A 20942-nucleotide genomic window follows, 5' to 3' on the forward strand; every position below is an offset into this window, starting at 1 on the left:
AACAGCCTCCTTCCTCAACAAAAGCACAGCAGCCGAGGTTGCCAGACAAGAATACACACCCAGTCTCAGTGCACGTGAAGCGTGTACAGTACACAGAAACTGAAGATGTCCAACACACAAACAGCTACAGGAGAAACCAAATGAGAGGGGAGAAAACATCCACATGGCCTTCAAATTAAACTCAAATATCAGAGTCAGATTAAAGTTGATTAAAGTGCGTATTTTCATTTAATGTCACTTGGCAGATTTAACCTAGAATTTATATTAGAGGCTTTTAAGCGTAGCCTCTAATTTGGGGCAGTTTGCTGCATCAAAACCACATTTTACCATGAGTAAGAAACCCGGAAGTGTGTGCGATGGGGGCTGGACCTCGTGAGTGTGTGTGTGGAGAGAGAGAGAGAGAGAGAGAGAGAGAGAGAGAGAGAGTGAGTGAGTAGTACTCCAGTCGGCACTCTTGGAGAGAAACATCCAACCCGCCGACTGACATCTGATTTGATTTCACGCATTTTGGGGATTATCGATCCGCGCTGATCAATCAGGATATTTTGCCGAATAAACTTTGCAGCATCCTCTCCACAACTTGCTTCTTAATTACCGGATAAAATGGTAATAACGCACCTAACATCCTCCTGCGCTCATTCATAAGCGGTGACAAGTCGCCTTCAGGCTCCGATGTGCCACAGAGGAGGTTCAGCTCAGGCACACGGTGTCCTTTAAACAGAGAGGAGAAGTGAGCAGCACGAGCCGTGGGAGGAATACAAATCATACGCGTGAAAGAAAAACCGTCCGAGGAGGAGAATGAGTCGAGCTGCCGGTGTGACGCGCTAACACAGAGGAAGATTCAGTGTTGCTTTGTCAGGTCAGCTGTCCGCTTCCAGCTCCGAGGAGAGGATTCAAGTGTTTAAGTGTTGGTATATCTGCGATCAAACGGAGGGATGACGGTCAAGCTGGACTTTGAGGAGTGTTTGAAAGACTCTCCGCGGTTCAGGTAAGAGTTTCACTGTCACCTGTTCGCTTAAAAAATATAGTTTATTTCCTTTCTGGAGCTTAAAAATGTGGTTAAATCTCATTAAAGTGACACAAAAGCAAAACAAACTTTAATTATATTAATTTGTGAAGGTTTATGTTGCATGTTTGTAGCGTTTCTGACTCTGAAAAATAACTTTATGTCTGTGTTTAAGCACTAAATGTCTCCCATGAGCATTAACTCAGGGTCGGAGGTCATGTCAGTGCAAGAGACACTGATCTCAGGTCTGCCTTTTGATGTGTCATTGAACAGGAAGCGCATACATTAGCCTTAGAAATGCTTTATTGTGTATAAATAAAGGTTACAGTGATGCTGACTGAGATTCAGCCTATTTTAGGTATTTGTAAAAAACTTTATTGACATCTCAGCTCATTTTAAAGCCTATAAAGGCCCTTCAGTTCCAAACTGCACTGTCAGAGTAGCTCTGCTGTATGTCACACTGAGTCTACAATCATTTTCCTTTCAACACCGAATCAACATGTGGTGTGCCAATCAAAAGGGAAGTGTCACTAATTTGGTTTTGCAAGCAGCTCCAGAGAGAGTTGGGCAGAACTTGGGTGTGCCCCTGATCGTTCTTGGCCTCCTGCCTGAGTCACAGCGGCTGGTGTCGTCTCCGCCAGCTGATCTGGCATGTTTGAAAATCCCGAGCCGCAGCCTCACTCTTTCTTTTTTTCTGAGTTTGTGAGGCCTGGAAAGTTTGAGGCAGCTATACGGCAGCAAGGTCTCGTGTCAGGAAGGAAAAGAGGGAGAGGGAAGGAAAGAAGGGAGGGAGGCTCAACAACACAGTTAAACAGATAAGAGCGTGAAGGAAAACAGAGGAGAAGGAGAAAAACAGCTGAGGACGGTCGCTAAAATGTGCTGCCTCCTGTTGCAAGGTAACGCGAGGTGGGAGGGCAACAGGAAGTGAGGCGAGATGTGCTGAGGTGATCAACAGGGGAGACAGGAAGTGTGTTTTCTGTGGGGAGAACCACGGCGGAAACTCAGCTGCAGCTCTGTCTTCATTTGCTTTCCGACTCACTCGTATATATTCTTCTTTAATGATTCTCTCCTTCCTCTCCGGTGGCCTCCTGACGGCGTTTCTCATCCTCTCCTCTCCTCTCTCTCCTGAGCCGACTTGTCATTTGGTCGTATTTCCAAGAGGACATGACCTCAGACACAAACAAACACGGAAAACACAAACAGTTACTGTCTCCTCAGGCCCTCCTCTCTTCTCTCTCCGCTCAGTCCCCCCTCTTTTTTTCTTCCTCTGTCTCTCTCGCTCTCTGTCTCTCTGTACTGTCGGTGGAAAGCAGCGGAAACCACAGGGCTGAGCTGTTAGTGTGCGCAGAGACGAATGATACTGACTGTGAGGCCTAAAACCAACAAGCCGGCTGAGCACAGGACTTCTGGGGGGCTTCTGTGCATGTGTGAGAGAGGTCAGACAAGCCCGGCGCTTGTGCTCAGAACAAAGTGTATTGATATGAAACAAGCGTGTTGGATGTTTGCTTGTACAGCCTGAATACTTGCAAGAAGGCCCAATCTGCAGGCCCTCTGACAGCGCACACTTAAGCTCTGTTCTGTGTGTTAATGCTGCTCCAGAGCTCAGGGTCCCAGAAGGACCGGGAATAAAAAGCTCAATTAAAAAAATATGCAAAGGAATTTTCTATTTGATGTAGCAGTGCAAGTGTCGTATTGTACGGAGGCAAATCAGGGCCAAATATTTTTGTTGTTTTGTTGAAATTATAAAAGAAAAGCAAAAAACAGTTGTATACATTTGTGTAAAATTTTGAACACTTATAAAGGTAATAATCCAACTTTAAGAAAAAATAGTAAAATTAAAAAAAATTGAAATTGGAGTCAGTCCCTCCAGGAAGTTGCAATCCTGCAAATTCTTGCAAAATCAAGCAACTGAACTTTTTCTCAACCGTGCAATTTCAGCCAATTGCTGCGTAATTTGACCAATCATCCTCGTAGCTGGCCCCGATGAACGAGGCGGAGAGTTTCATACTGGTGCTTACATTTTATTGCTCGAATTCCACATTCAGATTTTAGGTACGATGAAATCCATAAATGCAATTAACCACAATTTAATAGACAGAAAAAAATAAATAAATAAATACATTCATTAGACAAGGCAATAATGGTTGTTCAAATTCAAACAAATAATTCATTATCAACTTGTGTAAGGTGCAAAGATAATAAATCCCAGAAACATCCCAAGGAAAATGATACATACGTACCTCGCTCCACTACCAAGGGAGCTAATTATTAGGAGAACGTCAAAGGCAGGGTTGCCAGGTCTGTGTGACAAAACCAGCCCAACGGCCAATAAAACCAGCCCAATACTAGAACTCAAAATGTACCCCTGTCAAACCATATACACTGCTTTTAAAGTCTAACAGCATTGCTATCATTGTCAAATGCATTATAAAATACACAGATTAATTAAACTCAGACGGTCATAGAGGTGGGTGAGAGGGGGATGCTATCAAAACTGGCATCCATCATGGACAACTCGGTTATACAGTACCAACAAAAAGCTTTTGTATTATCTCCAGCCACACGTCCAATCCATTGTTTGATTCCGTTTCAGTCCGTTGTGTGTAGCGCTGAATGATCTGGAGTCTGTTTGGTAGGATCTGGGTATAAATAAATGATTTCATCTAAAATAATACTGAAAATGAAGGATTTCTATTCATAGATAGCCTATCATTCATGTAATTTGCATGCTAAACAGGTCTACCCAACCAGCGGACAAACATTTCCACCCGCGGCAACACTTAAAAAGTAGCCCGATTCAGCAGGAAAACCGCGGACCTGGCAACCCTCAAAGGTGACGCCTTCTGGGGGAACCGTCTGCTTCCTCACTCACCCAACAACAATGGCACATGAGCTTGATGTTACAAAACAGCAGCGACACAGTCAACATGACAGAGACCGTGTATAATTACAAACAGCATTAAGGGGGAAAACTTTACTCAGTATAAACCTTGAAAAGTTGCCAAACATGGGAGAAACTGAGCAGCACAGAGGAGACGACAGGTGAGCAGCACAGGCAGGGAATAATTGCCTCCCCCTTTATCTACTGTCGCACCTCTCAGCTGACAACACAACCCACCGTCATTCACAATCCTCTCTCCCCATGCATGTCACCAAACGTACTTCTTTGATCTTCTAGACATCGATCCCCTCAGGTCTTCAGTGTGTAAACATCTGAGGGCGTCTTTGACGGTATTACTTACTTGTTAGTGATGTTTGAGTCATCGCTGACTTTTAAATAGTCATTGTAATGTAAGACAGTAATCCCCCCGTCTCTCATCAATCAGTAAATGTATTAAATAATGGGTAGATTCTCGCTTGTGCATATGGGAAGTGTTGAATGTGCAGGTGCAGTGTGATACGAGCATTTTATGACTCATTCGATTTCTAAGTGACGTAAGAAGACAAACAGCTCGCTCAGTCAGTAGATGGTTATTGGAGCGTTTGTTCCATCATCGCAGTGCTACCTTCACCTTTTGGTATATCGACAGTATTTTTGGCGCTGACTTGTCTCCTTAAGCAAAAAGTGTCACTGTACGTATATATACATTGACCTTTGACCCCAGGCATTTAACATATATTTGTCTGCGTGTCTTTCAGAGCTGAAATCGAACTGGTCCAAAGTGATGTGAGTGACCTCGAGACACGCTTAGACAAGGTAAGACACACGCACCTACACCTGCTTTAGAGTGACTGCTCTGCAACACACGCTGACAGGGATCAGCTGTTTCTGGACGAATGCTCCTCATGTGAGGAGGAGGTGAAGTGAGAGATGGGCGGCGGTTGTTGAGGTATTTTTCACCTGACAGCCAGCAGGAAGTAGCTGCAGGTGCTGCTTCCCCATCGTATTGTCCTTAAACAGAGAGAACTGCTGTTTGTTCTGCTTTGATACAAAACTGTTTACTGGTATTCCTTATTGTGTGTTTGTGTTTATCTATTAAAAAAACATGTTAATGTAGCAGAAAGACTCAGACAAAGCGTTCACTTAAACAGAATCCCGCTTGTGGCTGCAGGGAGACGCAAAGATTTAGAAGAACTGGACAAACTGGGTTCAAGCCCCTCCGCTGTCGTCTTTCCCTCGAGCCAAAAAAGTGATGTTGCTCTGACGCTGAACTCTGACCCCCCTGTCTGAAAAAAAAAGAGAGATGTCCCTGTTTGCATGATAACCAGACATTTCTATTGAAAGGAGAAGTAGTTTTATTGAAAGTTGGTCAAGGTGGAGCTACGTGTTTCTTTGTACATACTGTTGGGCGGCTTAATCAACAGCAATGCATCATATCTTATAAGCAGGCTGTATGTTGTGTGTTTACTCCCTAGGTAACTTTTTCTAAATGCTAAAATGTAGCCTTAACAGAAGCACAAGAAGAGACACAAAGTCATTCAACTGACTCAGAAATGTCAGTTACTTAGCATTACCTAGCCGAGGTTAGCTAACAGTAGCTAACATAGCCAAAATAAGCTAACATATGCCACCCTGAGTTACTGTCCATTCAAGAGCATGTAACGCTGAGGCTCCATGTAGGAACATATAAGCAGAGTCTGTAAGCGCCCACACAGTCCTCAGCAAACGTCTGATCGGGCACAGTGAGTGGAAACACCCGCACGGGAGGGCAACACCTGTCAGATCAAAGTATACATTGATCTTTATTTATCTCAGGTAAAGTTTGGGATATTTTTGTATAGTTGCTATTAATAGAAATTAACACAACTACACTTTACACTTTACATTAACAGAGGATGAAATGGAAACCAGTAGTGACAAACCCACAGAACTTATGACCAACTCTGCAGTGTCACTCTGCTAAATGAAACTTTAAATGTTTCAGCTCTTTATGTTGGCCCTATAGTCCAAAACATTTTGTTTAGGTTCACTCACTCCTCTTTTCAGGCTCAAGCAAAGAAATACTGTGAGCCTCAACCAGCCAGCTAGCCTGGTTAGCAACTAACTAGCTTTGCTATCTACCAGCTGGGGATCATAGTAGAAAATGTGGCAACTGAAGTCTCAGTTATTATTGTAAGTTTTGGACGAGAAAAAATAGGCGATAATATGGATTTTTTGTGGCCAGAAGTACAACTTCAAATGTGATAATGCTGCTCGAGAATGTGTAAATAGGCAGCTGCTAGCAAACATGTAGGTAAGCTAACGCATCTCAAGAACATTTTAAGAAGTACTTGTATAAAATGTTTGATTTTGAATGTGTAATAACTTCAAAATCTAAACCCAGCCTGTAACATCCAGGAGTGTTCCAGGTATCGTTCATTTTAATGAACTCCAGTCCTCAACAGTAGCTGCAGGCTTTATTCAGAACACGCAATTAAAAAAACCTCCAACTCTGGCTGTGTTATTGCCTTAATGTGTGGACTCCTGGAATAACTCCTCATTAAGCTTAATTATTCATACTGGTTATGGCCGGCCGTTAGTCATTCCAAGCGTGTCTCGCTGAGCGTTCAGGAGGTGTTTGACTGCCTGTTTTTATCCTCCAGCTCGTGAAACAATGCCAGGCCATGCTGGAGGCGGGCAGAGTTTACTGCCAGACCAGCAAGAGCTTCGTCAACGGCCTGCGGGACCTGGGGCAGAACTGCTCCGGGGACAACATGATGGAGGTGAGAGTGGCTCGGCCGCATTCCAGTCATTGTCAGGGAGTTATTTATACACGTGTGTCGTCATTTTCCACCTCTGTGATGTCCCTTTAAAGAAAGTGCTGGTATTTAACTTTGAAGAACATCTGGAAGCGACTAGTTTTATTTGACTCACTAAAATGTGCATTTTGACGGCTCATTATTTAAGGTCCAAAACATCTGCTGCATCAGCTCTCTTCAGGGTCAAGGGTCACTTTATGCTGCTACAACCAGCTAGCTAGACTTGTGAGTGACTAGCTAGGTAGCATTTAGCAGCTAAAGAGCCGAATAATTCAATCAAAGTTGGCGGAGAACAAAAACAGAGCAAAAAGAAGGACTATTGTTTCTCAGGTGGTGTATGTAACGATGGCGTAGCTTCATAACTGCAGTCTAAACTGACGTCTGTCCTACAGGAGTGTTTGGACAAATTTTCCAAGAAGCTGTCTATCATCTTGGAGGCACAGGGGGTGAGTCTGTCTTACTCTCTGCCTGTCTGTCTTACTTTTGATTTAACGTCTCTACAACACAATCTCCATTCACAGGCACGACGCTTATCAGACGCAGTGTGTGATCTAACAGGGCTGCGGCCTGCTGTCTAATACGTTGACATTTAACAGTTATCTGTGCTAACTGTGACAGATCTGTCACCGTCTCTTTTACCCTTTTAGGAAGTGATTGAGATCACTCAGAAGTCAGTGAAAACGAAGCTGCAGAACTTTGTCAAAGAGTGAGTAAGCTGCTTTTGTGGCCTTCCTGTTTGTTTCTTCCATTCCTTCACTCTTCAGACTGAGTCACTCCCCGGCTCTTCTGCCAACCATTAAGCACAGAAAAAAGAATATTAGAGGCTTATAATCCTTTATTTTTCTCCCCCGCGTACTAATTCATGCAGTCTGCTCTTATTAGTAGGAATGATATGGGGGATTACATTAGACAGAGGCTGTCTCAAAGCATGTGACACGACTGATAAGGTGGATTTTTGGCCAGTGACACATTTTGAATGTGGTTTAAACCTCTGAGCTCGCAGGTCTGTTAGCAAACGGCTAACAGGAACGCACATACGAGGGTTTTATTAAGCTAGCTTTAAACACAGTGTCTTAACACTTAACGGTGCTAATATACAAACTTCTGAGCCCTTACAAGTGAGGTACATGAAACTGAAGGGTTAAAAAAAGGTAGAAAATATGGCAAAATCTTTAAAAAATAGCTCCAATAGACTCCATTTGTAATGTATCTTTCAGTATCTATCACCCAGTGCTCCCCAAAACAAGCTAACGCTAGCTAACTTATCTGTCAGCCTAATTTCATGTTTTATTTGCCGAATAAAGAACAAATACTGAAAGACAATAAACAAATCATACCTCTTTTCTTAACTTCCTGTCTTGCAGAGATGTCCGTCGATTCAAGGATGTGCGTAAGGAGTTCGAGCGTGGCAGCGAGTGCCTGGAGGGGACGCTAGCGAAGAACGCTCAGGCCCCCCGGGGGAAACCACACGAAGTGGAGGAGGCCAGCAACGCTCTGCTCAACGCTCGCAGGACGTTTCGGTCTGAGGCGTTGGATTATGTCTTGGAGGTGAGGAAAACAAATAAGTTTCACAACATTTATATTTCTTTTGAAAGGCTGAATCTCGCCATGTAACAGAGCCACAACAGAAGCTTATCTCTATATATCTGACTTTGATCTTAATCTTGTCTTTCACTCCAGAAGCAGGATGGTAGACGTGCTTCTATTTTTAGCTTGAACTGCTGCTTTGCTTCACATCTGATTGCTGCTACATCCTTGACTATTGGTTATTTCTGCTGACATCAGTGTATGTCTGTGATCTGTGTGTTACTGGCTGCCTGCAAACCAAATTTAATTCAATAAAAGCAGGCTGAAACAGGCTCCACTTAAACTTAGACTGCATGTGTGAGAAAACAAACACATCAGCGGAGGTTCAGAGACCTTCCAACAGACTGAAAAACACGTTTAATCTGATCGAAGCCCTGAAGGACAACATGAAGGGAACACCCGTCACAGAACCAGTGAATCCAGCCTGGATAAAGCAGCACGTCTGATTACTGTTGTGCTTCTGCTGTTTGGAATGATAACAGGTTTGCCTCGGGGCTTCTCTCCACACTTGCGGTTTCGGCTCCCACAGTTTGGCCAGAGAATTTGTTCGGCAGGGTTATGGAAACATGACTGCGTCTCTAACCACTGCTTCCTTTTGTTTCAGATTAATGTCATTGAGGCCAAGAAGAAAACGGACATTTTGATGGCAGTGAGTTCACAGTGACCTACTTTAAGTTTATTTTCTTTATACCAGTTGTCCAGATCATTTAAAGTCGACAGATTAAGTTGTGACTTAAGCTAATAAAGTTAATAAAGCTGTTGTTATGAATGCTTACTCGTGCTTCCTGTCAGATGTTGTCGCTCATGGAGGCCCAGTCCCAGTTCTTCCAACATGGCCACCAGTCGCTGTCAGAGCTGGACGAGTATCGACGAAAGCTGAATGATGAGGTAACTGCGTGTTAGATGCTGACTCTTATTTACTTTTTAATTTTCTATTTGCGCCGCAAATGTTGTGGCGATCATGTGAGGTAACAACATGGTGTTCGATGACAGAAATTACTTTGTGCAAATTGTAGCAGAATAAATATCAGCTGGGTAGGATGAAGAGACACTTAGCTTTATGTTAGCTTTGTGTAAGTGCTTGGTAAGAGTCAATGGAAGTGAATATGGCTGCCTAAATATATTGCAATAACTAGATATGAGCACCTAAGTGTACTAAAAATGTGGTAGCAAGAGGATGTAATAATCAAGATACACTTTTTGCTATCTGCTGTTTTTATCTTGAGATATTACAGTAAAAAACATAATATATGGAATGATAAAAATCAATTATATTCAAAATAAAGAAATTCTGTGAAATGTCTTCCTTGGTGACAGTTGGATTAGCATTGAAAAAGACTGAAAGCAGGAGAAAAAGCTAACCCAGCCGTGTTTAAAGGTTAGAAATATACCTAATTTTAATTATTAAGAGCTATAAGTGCTGGTTGTGTCACTTTTTTTAACTTTGGAAAGGAACAGGCTAGCTGTTTCCCGGTTTCGAGTCTGCTAAAAATGACTTATCACTAGCTCTAGCATCATGATTAGCTTACAGACTATAGAGCGTTATTGCTCTTCTCATCTTGCTCTAAGCAATTTAGCATATTTTCCAAATGTTTGGTTAATCTGTTCACAAAACTCCATTGAACACTGCTTAAATGAGCTGAAAATCCCGCCCACAACCTCAATCTCGGAGCGCTTCTCACCGGTGCTGACTGTTGCTAGGTGACGAAAGTTGTCCGGCGGCACTTCGGCTTCCGTTGGTAGTGACCGTTTAACGTCTGTTTTAAATCGCTCTGTATGCTTTATGTTTGATTTTATTCACGGACATTCTTATCGTGTCCTGGCATTAGCAGCAGCTCTACACCTCGAAACTGTACCCTCGAAAAAATGAAAGACTTAGCTTCTCCTCCGCCATTGTTGTTGACAAAGTTGATATCATAAGTCCCGCCCCTTCTTGATCTTGATTGGTGGGTGAGAGGACACAAGCCCCAATGCTTTGATGAAAGGGCCTCTGTATTGTTGGTATCTGCTGCTCTGTCTCATCATTAATGATGCAGATGTTTAACGGCGGTATTGCAAGAAAAAAAGGTAAGGCAAGGCAAGTTTAGTTATATAGCACATTTCAGCAACAAGACAATTCAAAGTGCTTTACACAGAACAACAAAAGCAAAGAAACACATCATAAAACAAGACATTAAAAAATAAGAGTAAAAGCTACAGTGCAGATATAAATAATTAGAATAGTTATTAGAATAAATGTATTAATATAGTTTATTAAAGCACATCACAAATGTATTTTGGCCCTTGACCGTTAAGCGCTTTGTAAACCAGCTGTAGTATTTTGAAGTCTCTTCTTGACAGACAGGGAGCCAGTGTAAAGACCTCAGAGCTGGAGTGATGTGATCTACTTTCTTGGTGTTAGTGAGGACTCGAGCAGCAGTGTTCTGCATCAGCTGCAGTTGTCTGATTGATTTCTGTAAAGACGCTGTTACAGTAATCGAGCCGGCTGAAGATAAATGCATTGACCAGTTTTTCTAGATCCTGCTGAGACATAAGTCCTTTAAAGGTATTTTTGCGACACATAGGATTTGATCATTTGTGTTTTTTTTTCATTTGTACATTTTTCTAAACTGTGAGAAATGTTGGACAGTTGGCCTCATCTCACCTCTAGAAAAAGTAAAATTACACAAGCAGAGAGTTGGTTAGTGAGTCACTGCTGAAAGGAAGGGATTTCAACAGTTAGTGGTCTGTCATAAGGAAGTTCCCAATGCAGGATTTTTGCATAGATTTTATGAGACGGGAAATTGATGTAAAAGTTGCAGGACGTGCAGGATATTGTTGAGATATTTTAAATGTAAAGAAAAACATTTTTTGGGGGGTAAATTGCACCAGATGAGTTTTTTGCATCAGGGTGGAGGAGTCACAAGATGACATCACGCCATCATCATGACAGGAAAAAGAGAGTGACAACAGGAAATGTTTCAAATGGCTGTGTGTGTGTGCGTGTGCGTGCCTGTGTTAGTTCCTCGCTGTCCAAACTGGAACATCTGTTCTTGCAGCCGTGAACATCAGCAGTGTTACTGTCATGTTTCTGCTTTATCTAAAGAATTTCAAACAGGAAATGAATTTGTCAGCGTTCTTTGGCCGAATCATACTACAACAAAGCTCTTCCTGTTTCAACAGGAAATGACAGGAATGAGAATAAGCAGACTAGAGACATGAAGGACACTGAACTGACTCTCTGCAAGAGAAACCACCAGTGTTGTTTATCAGTCTGGCACAGGAAATAGGAAGAGGTTCAGCTCTTCCTACATCCTGTTTCCTGAAGAGCAAAGTCTGCAGGAGAGAAAAAAAGACCCTGGACATGTTCGTCTCTGTCCACGTCTGTCGATCTCACAGAGACAAGCACGTTAGAGACGAAGCAAAACATTAAAGAAGTGAAACGTTTCAACAATTAAATCTTTTTATTACATTTCCAGAAGAGGTTTTCATTTCTCAGTCTCTTATTTTCTGTACTCATTTCCTCATTTTTAAGTCCCACTTTTTCAATGCAACGTTTTTAGTTGCTGATTAATAAATGTAAAAGCCCAAATATGGACGTAGCTTAAAGCCAACAGCTTCATAATCAGCCTGCTGCTGTGTCATTTCCTGTTTAACTTTTAGATTTCAGATCTTTTGAGCTGCTGATGTTGACATCCTAAAGACAGCTTTACTGGCTGAAATGCATTATAAGGATTGTTATAAAACAAATTGAAAATCAATATTCATGTCTGGAGACGGGCTGCACGGCGGAGCAGGGGTCAGTGCTGTCGCCCCACAGCTAGAAGGTTCCTAGTTCAAATCCCAGTTCGGATGCAGGGGGCCTTTCTGTGTGGAGTGTTCTCCCGGTGCATGCTCAGTCCAAAGACATGGTGACTCTAAAATTGCTCATGAGTGTGAATGTGAGGGTTAAAGGTTGTCTGGGTCTATGTGTCAGCCCTGGGGTAGGCTCCAGGCTCCCACGACCCTGAACAGGATAAGTGGTGTAGGTACTGGAAGGATGTCTGGAGACTGACTTCAGTGTTTCTGTTCTGACAGCACACAAAGTTTGTCCTAAACTCGGCTCGAGAGAAACGGGACATGGAGCAAAGACACGCTGCAATCAAGAAAAAGGTACAACCTCCTCACACTATTCAACAATAACTGTCGAATGAAGTCGTTTTTGTGGCATGAAGTGACTTGTATATATCTCCAGGATGTGTCCTACGATGACTCCATCATGGATTTCAATGCAGACGCATCTAACGGCATCGCCATGGAGGGATACCTCTACAAGAGAGCCAGCAACGCCTTCAAGACGTGGAGCAGGTGCGTGTTTACCCACAGTTTGCTGCGTGCGTCTTTTCTTCTTCACTTTATGACCTCTTCATGTCTCCCCCCCTCAGACGCTGGTTTTCAATCCAGAAAAATCAGCTGGTTTATCAGAAGAAATTCAAGGTAGATTTTTAATCAATGTCACTATTTTATTAAATCTTAACAACAACATAACGACATGCATTCTGCTTCTCTGTCAGGACCAGCCCACCGTCGTGGTGGAGGACTTGCGTCTTTGCACAGTGAAGCCCAGTGCTGAAAACGAGAGGCGGTTTTGCTTTGAAGTGGTCTCCCCGTCAAAGTGAGTGTTAGCATTTGTGTGTGTGTGTGTGTGTGTGTGTAGGGGAATGTTTTGCATACATGCATACGTGTGTTTAGGTGATGGTGGTGAATATTTCATCAGCATAAGTGTGAGGATTAAAGTGTTGGTCATGCTGAGAAGAGAAGGGGGGCGGTTACGAGAATTTGTCCAAGTTCATTTCTCATGTACAGAGCCATGAGGTGATAACGGTGTATGTGTGTGTGTGTGTGTGTGTGTGTGTGTGTGTAGGTGTTGTTTGTTGCAGGCGGACTCAGAGAGGCTGCAGCAGGCTTGGATCAGCGCCGTCCAAAACAGCATCGCCTCAGCCTTTCAGGAGCACAGAGAGGACCCACACAGCCCAGTGAGACACACACACACACGCACACACACACACGCACACACACACACTATGTTCCATATCAGTGGGAGTTGAATCCGAGCAGATACATTGAAGTTGCCTTTGTGTGCGTCTCCTCATTCCTGTGTGTCTGTGCGGTTTACAGAGGCAGCGCTGCAGCTCCGTGTCGCCGGGCACTCTGGGAGGAGGCGGGGGAGGGGGAGGAGGAGGAGGAGCGGATCAGGAGAACGCCGGCTTCAAGGCGCTGGAGGAGGTTCAGGCGATCCCCGGGAACAAGCTGTGCTGCGACTGCGGGGAGCCGGGTCCTGATTGGGCCTCCATCAACCTGGGCATCACGCTCTGCATCATCTGCTCTGGGATACACAGGTACACACACACACACACACACACAAAGAGAGACACACAATTGTCCGGAAACATTAGCTCTAATGATTTCCTCCTCCAACAGGAGCCTGGGCGTCCATTTCTCCAAAGTGCGCTCCCTCACTCTGGACTCCTGGGAGCCGGAGCTCATTAAGGTAATTTAACCTTTTAACTGCAGCAGCTACAAACCTCATTATTACGATCGCAAAGAGCTCCACTGACTGCAAAGATTATGTCATATATTATGTAATGTTAACTCTCCAAATAGAGCTCAAAAACATTGATTCACGTTGTTCTTATTTCTGCCTCTTTTAGTTGATGTGTGAATTAGGAAACACAGTAATCAACAGGATCTACGAGGCGCGGATTGATGAGATCACCATCAAGAAGCCACACCCCTCCAGCCCCAGGTAAGCAAACAAACAACACCAACATAAATCATACTCATACCTCTTTTTTTTTTGGAATCAAGGGGAATGGAGTTCGGAACATCTGAAAGGGAAAGAAGATCAAAGGAAAAGATGATTAGGGTTGCATTATGGGAAATGTAGGAGGACCAGTTATTTCAGGAGGACCTGTGTCCACTAATGGCGTTCACCTCAATTTCAGAGCACTTCTCACCGGCGCTTACTGTTGCTAGGTTACTAAAGTTGTCTGGCAGCACTTCCGCTTCCCTCGGCAGTGACCGTTAAATCGCTCTGTGTGCTTAATATTTGCTTTTATTTAACTTGACAAAGAAAACATAAAACAACAGACAGGAATCGTGTCCTGGCTTTAGCAGCAGCTCTAGACAAGGAAACTGACCGTTCGCTAAGCCCCACCCTCCTTGGTTACTGTTGCTATGCCTGTCAAGCTTTCCCACCGGCATGTAAATATTATGGCGTTTTCTACCATAACAGTGAGAGATGTTCCAAGGGAAATAACAGCACATTTCTGGAAAAATAGTTCCCAAATGTCAGAGGGAAGTCGACAGAAAGGACGCATTTGAAAGTTACATCCAGAATATAATCTGTCAGCCGGGTGTTTTTGCTAACGTGCTAACCTAGTCAAGTTAGTTAGCGTCTTACCTTGGAACTAACGAAGGAGTTTTTGTTGACCTGCGTTGGATTAAGTTGCAAGTGAGGTCACAATCTTTAATCCATGTCCGACATCTCTCCTCTTAAGTTTTTGGTTTTAGAAAAGTGTAAAATATGACACCCCCCTCTAAACCTGCTGTCGGACAGCGTGCACGCGCCTAGTTACGGTTGCTAGTGTAGGATTGGACATGGGCTGTTCTAGAGAGTGGCTTAACGAAGGGTCAATTGTACCCTCAAAGAAAAACAAAGGATTAGCTTCTCCTCCGCCATTGGAAGTCCCGCCCCTTCTTGATTTTGATTGGCCGGTGAGAGAGAAGTGACATTGAGGAGCGCGGCGCTGTTCCAAAAGTTGAACTATTTTTAACTGAGTGTGCAACGACAATGGTTTTGTATAGAAAATAGGTGTTGAAAAAAACCCTGTTAGTGGACACAGGCCTTTTCGACCCCGACCAGAGAGTAAAAATCTGTATATTTGCTCCTTCGATATTGACCACCCTTATTTTAAAGCGTCCCTAACTGTGTGGAGGTGCAATGCTAAATTGGTGGAGTGGCCCTTTAATTCATGAGAAATGTAATTGCGTTATCAAAGAAGGAACTAAAATTCACTCCACATCACTTGCCTTTTATTTTCTGTCCACTTTATTTGTTTCCTTTGAGCTGAATTTTACCCCAAATTCCTGAAAGGAAGATGTGGCCTTGATGATGAGAATATTGTCTCAATATAAAGTGTAAAAGTGCAGATTAAACTTCAGAGCATCCAGGTCAACTTCTGGTGGAAAAATACAACTTTCAATATCCTGATATCCTGAAATATGATCACACTTTGTTCAATGAGTTGTGATGTGTAAGTTGGTAAGGGTACTAGAGATGGACTACACAACACATGTGTGATGGTTTGACTAAAACCTCACTGTATGTCAACAGACGTATTTTATTTAAGTTTGAATAATGTACACGCTGCGAACGTCTCTGTGGTGTACAGATGATTATATCAGCAACTCTCACTAGACTTATTTTCTGACTTCCTCTTCTCTCCCCGTGTTGTGTCACAGCAGACAGGAAGTGCCACAGGTACACGACACACATGGTTAACATTGTGACTGAAGCCGGAAACTCGCCGTGAGGCTGCATGCGTCCCGCAGCATGAGCTTTCAGTTTTGTCTGTTTGGTCGCACATTCTTGAACATTGTCCATCCTCATAACACGCAGCAGACAAACGTTTGGATGTTGGGAGCTTACATTTCTGCTGTAATTACATCGTAAAGAAGAGAGGCATTTCAAGCCCTAAATGGAGCTCTGCTTATCTGAATTTATGGCTTCATTAAAAGACGCTGAGCGCCTCAGGGGCATGTGTTAGCATTCTTCTCTCACAGCTGCACAAGCAAGCTGTTGAGTCACAGTGAGGGCGAGTGAAGCCAGAAACATCCTGACAAACGCAGCCCTGCATGTGGTCTCCTTTTGTTTGGTGATGTGAGAAAAGATTGCAGGAGAAACATCTTCTCTGTGCCCGTCTGATCCGTCATGTCTGTCCCCTCAGAGGAGACAAGGAGTCCTGGATCCGGTCGAAGTACGTGGAGAAGAAGTTCATCCAGAAGCTGCCTGAGACGGGCAGGAACCCCCTGCTGAGGCGGTCCAGCGCCAGGAGGAACCGAACGGGCACGCAGGACCGGACCGCCCAGCGACCGGCGCTTAAACCCAAACCGAACCGAGCCACTCTGCCTCGAGTCACAGGTAAACGCTGAGACACAGGAGCACACAAAATCCTCAGACTTGGTCATCCAGCAAAACTTCCCTCTTTTGCCGTCTGCAGGATGAACCAGTAACCGTCTCTCTCTTCCCTCAGGTCTGACCCCCAGTGACCTCGGCCAAAAGAACAACTTAGGCTTCCACAAAGGTGAGACAAAACTTTTACACACACTGACGCACAAAAAAGACCTCTGTAAAACATCAAATGACCCCTCTGTTCTCCTCAGATCTGGACGAGGACGAGGAGGAGGATCTGAGCGGCCTTCACCCGGGGGCGCTGCTGTACCGCTCTGCGGCCCTGCAGAACTTCCCCGTCATGGCCGACGCTTTGGCCCACGGAGCCAACGTCAACTGGGTCAACGGGGCCGAGGACTCCAGCACGCCGCTCATACAGGCTGTCTCAGCTGTGAGGAGAGCTTTCACTTAACACGTTATAGTACTTACGACCCCCAGAGGATGGTTTTGATGACCTCCTGACCTCCTCTAGTTTGCAGCCTTTAGGAGCCGCTAGCATGCTTTGTGTTAGCCTGTTTAGGCATGAATGGCCGCTCACATGTTCCTGTTGTCTCACCAGAACGCCCTGGCTGCCTGCGAGTTCCTGCTGCAGAACGGAGCCAACGTCAACCAGGCGGACAGCAACGGGAGGGGGCCGCTGCACCACGCTACCATCCTGGGTCACACCGGGTAGGACTCACCTGCTCAGACATCAGAGACATGAATCAGACTAATAGATTATCACAGCATTACAGTAACAGAATTAGACACGGACAAAGGTCGGCTTCTCAGGCAGAGAAATAAAGACAGTTCTTATAAACACACTCAAAGAAAATCCACTTAAGCCTTCGGGCACGGCGCCCAGAACCATTAAAGAGCTGCATAGATTCACTCCGTCCCCTCTAATGGCAGCACGGTGTTGTGTGTAGCGAGACGTCTCAGCACTAAGGAAGTGATGAATCGAGGCGGAACACAAAAGAGTCTCTGGAATCACAGAATGAAGACTTCTCACAGGTTTTTGTCTGTAAGCATCTTTGTGCTGCTGACGTGATTTAAAGGTGCGGATTGGAAATGTTTCATTTCAGAGTGAGTCGCCCGCTGGAGCTTTTTAGCAGTTCGATAACCTGAGCTGTTTATCTGGTAAACTGAAGGGAAGATAACATGTAGCCAAACCTGCCTGTGCTGCTTAACAGGAAGATGAGGCAGGTTCAGGCTTTTATCTCACCTCACCATGGTCACATTATAGACACGAGGGTGCAGCGGTTAGCGCTGTCACCTCACAGCTACAAGGTTCGTGAGTCGTTCCCTCCAGGTACTCCGGCTTCCTCCCACAGCCCAAACACATGCTTGTTAGGTTCGTTGGCGACTCTAAATTTTGCCCGTAGGTGTGAGTGTGAGCGTGAAAGGCTGTCAGTGTGTCAGGGTGTAACCCCGCCTCTCGCCCGATGACAGCTCGGACAGGCTCCACCCCCCTTGCTCTTACATGGCAGCCAATCACAAGCATAAACACAACCGAAACAAAGAATGGCGACTAAGACGTTTGTTAAGACTTAAGCTCTGGCCCTTTGCTCCAGTATTCACACACTCTTTATATGTGTCTCTTTCCCAGGTTGGTGTGTCTCTTCCTGAAGCGGGGCGCAGACTACAACGCCAGAGACAAGAACCAGAAAGACCCCATAACTATCGCTGTGGACAACGCCAACGCCGACATCGTCACTTTGTGAGTGTTTAAGACGAGAAAAACCTCCTGAAGGACGATGACAACCTGTCAATAACAACTCACCTCCTTTGTTTTTCAGGCTGCGGATCGCCAAGATGAACAAGGAGATGCGGGAGATGGACGGAGCGTTTGGCCAATCAGGTCAAACAGGGGGGCAGGGGTCTGGGGGGTTAATGGGCGGGACAGGAGGCGGGTTGGCCCACACGAGAAAGAGCCTGCAGGCGATTAAGAACCACATAAGTGGGTGGGCTTTGGGGGGGCAGAGTGATCAGTGAGGGTGGAAACATCCCGAGACAAGAGACAGGGAGCTTGTTTTTAAAGGGGGCGTATTATGCTAATTCAACGCTTTCACTCTGTGATACCTGTGGACTAGCTTAGCATAATTTACAGTTAAATAAAAACACATTTTTCTCACACTGGTGTTCTGTGCAGGCCACGAAACAGCCTCAGTCCGTCTCTTTAAGAAACCCCGCCCCCACAAGCCCGCTTTCTTCTGATTGGCCAACTGGACGAGCAACTGGTGGAGGGGCAAAAAAATGTCAGAGGCAGACTGAGCTGCTGGGTGGGCGTGTCCTTGAGCTGTGCCAGGGGTTGGAAGCTCTGCTGTGTCTCAGGCAGACGCCCAAATATAGAGTTCCTCCACTTGGTGATGTCACAAAGTGAAGTCTGTCTGAAACCTGGCGTTTACAGCAGCTTGAGACACTTTAGCAGGGGATTACTCCAACATACTTTGACCTACAGATTTGAAACTTCACCCACGTTTAGTCTGGACATCCAGCATTGTAACACATGTCTTAAAATGTGAAACAGCATAATACCCCCTCTTTAAGCTACACGAGAAAAAGATGTTTTTGTGACGTTCAGAAAATCGCTGGTTTTTGCAAGCGTCATGTGATGTTTATCTGCAGCATCTGCGGAGAGATTATCCCGGCTTTTCGGTCAAGGAAACATGCGTCATCATTTCTGAGAGCACAAAAAAAGGGAAAAGTTGCTGAGGGAGCATAAAAAGCTGTAAACAGAGAAACAGGGTACGAAGAGAAGGGCGAGAGTGGAAACAGATCTCCGAGTATGTGAAAGACTTTTTCTTTTCTAGCACTTTGAATACAAACGCACATCATGCTGCACTTTGGAACCCAAAAACGTCGATATGGACAGTATCTGTGGGTGTTTCTAATGTTAGGAAATGTTTATATAATAGATTATGTATATATGGGATGTTTTCTATACTGTTTGTACAGTGTGTACTGAAGTCAATGTTGGGTTTGGTTCTCAAGGACATTTTTCTTCCACTATTCTGTGAATAGTTTGAACTCTGTTACATTTAACACACTTTTATGTGTATTGATGCTGTAAGTGAGGGTCCAGGAGCAGTGGGTTTTTGTCTCCTTTTCAAGCTGCAAACTCCATTCTTTCATGACTGCCCTTTCAGTCCACATCCTGTGTTCAGTCAATCCGCTCATGAAGGAATGGAAACGTGATGCTTTGTGTCTGCAAACGACTGCTGGTCAGTATCTGACGTGCTGTGCTTTATCACTGTGTGTCCTCTTTGTCGTCTGCCCCCGCTGAGACGTCCGGCTGGTCTCATCTGCTTGTGCAGTGTGCCACCTACTGCAAACCGAGAGGTAAAGTGCATGTGCATGTTCGTTCAAGTTGCATGCTTGCCGCTTTAGGGCTACAACTTTTAAATGTGTTCAGGAAATAGCTGGTGGATTGGCAGCCATTAAGACCGTCTCAGAATGAGGATGGCAGATGTTGTGGATTGAACGCAGATGTGTCTCGTTAGAGCGGAGGATGTGCTCCGAAAGAGAGATGGGAATGATTCGCTTCTTAACTGTTTAAAAGGCTAATTTCTTCTTCTGTGGTTTTTTCCCAGGCGATGAAACCTACCAGGACATCTTCAGAGACTTTTCCCACATGGCCTCGAACAACCCCGAGAAGCTCAAGCGCCGCAGCGCAGACCCCAAATCTTAACCAGCCGCCGATCGTACCGCTCACACTCCTAACACACATGTAGAAAACAACACACACACACACACACACACACACACACACACACACACACACACGGTTATCCCTGGCTGCCTGCCACATGTTCAGTCATAGCTCAGCTGGTGTTGACTTCAGAGGGGACAGTGAATTCTTTGTGCGAGCACGTCAGAGCAGAACAATCGTGTCCGAGTGGGAGAAGAAGCAGCGTGAGGTGTGTTTATGTGAAGCAGACGGTAACGCGTCACTCGGCCAGCGTCTCCTCGTCACACCTGTAAAGTGTTTTTTTAGCTGTTTTTATGTTCCTTTGTAATTTCTGTTGAGCTGTTACATGAAGAAGAAGTGAAAATGGAAAGAGTGAATTTTATGTCTTCTATTAAACTTTTATGAACACAGATTTTTACCTTTTTAGACACGTGTTTTGTTTAAGGTACTTGAGATTTGTATCATGATCAAATAAATCCCAATACAAAACAAGTCTATGTTCTTCTTTTTAATGATGTGCAACTGCTGTAATGTGCTGAAGAACAACTCCCCAGCAGAGGGCGCCATCGTCTTCTAGTTGAGCTTATACACCGATCCGCCATAACATTATGACCACCTGCCTGATATTGTGTAAGCCCAAAACAGCCCTGTCCCATCGAGATATGGACTCCACTAGACCTCTGAAGGTGTGCTGAGGTATCTGGCACCTAGACATGAACAGCAGATCCTTAAAGTTGCGAGGTGGGGCCTCCATGGATCGGACTGGTTTGTCCAGCACATCCCACAGACGCTCCATTGGATCGAGATCT

General features: G+C 44.6%; 1 protein-coding gene across 1 annotated transcript; it reads left to right on the plus strand.

The window, feature by feature from the left end:
• Positions 1–454: 454 nt before the first annotated feature.
• On the plus strand, positions 455–20607 carry acap1 (ArfGAP with coiled-coil, ankyrin repeat and PH domains 1). The gene is made up of 23 exons (XM_069672035.1): positions 455–988; positions 4646–4703; positions 6530–6649; positions 7078–7131; positions 7333–7391; positions 8050–8233; positions 8877–8921; positions 9065–9160; positions 12329–12403; positions 12486–12598; positions 12676–12727; positions 12805–12905; positions 13155–13266; positions 13409–13629; positions 13712–13781; positions 13942–14036; positions 16240–16433; positions 16546–16596; positions 16676–16854; positions 17023–17132; positions 18052–18162; positions 18242–18303; positions 20036–20607. Exons 1-23 carry the CDS (start codon positions 936–938, stop codon positions 20131–20133), a joined length of 2313 nt encoding a protein of 770 aa, XP_069528136.1. The 5' UTR covers positions 455–935; the 3' UTR covers positions 20134–20607.
• The last annotated feature ends 335 nt before the right edge of the window (positions 20608–20942 follow it).

The sequence above is a fragment of the Semicossyphus pulcher genome, unplaced genomic scaffold (genome assembly GCF_022749685.1).
Source record: "Semicossyphus pulcher isolate SPU_LCO1_2020_fin unplaced genomic scaffold, fSemPul1.0.p SCAF_21, whole genome shotgun sequence".
Classification (NCBI taxonomy): Eukaryota; Metazoa; Chordata; class Actinopteri; order Labriformes; family Labridae; genus Semicossyphus; species Semicossyphus pulcher.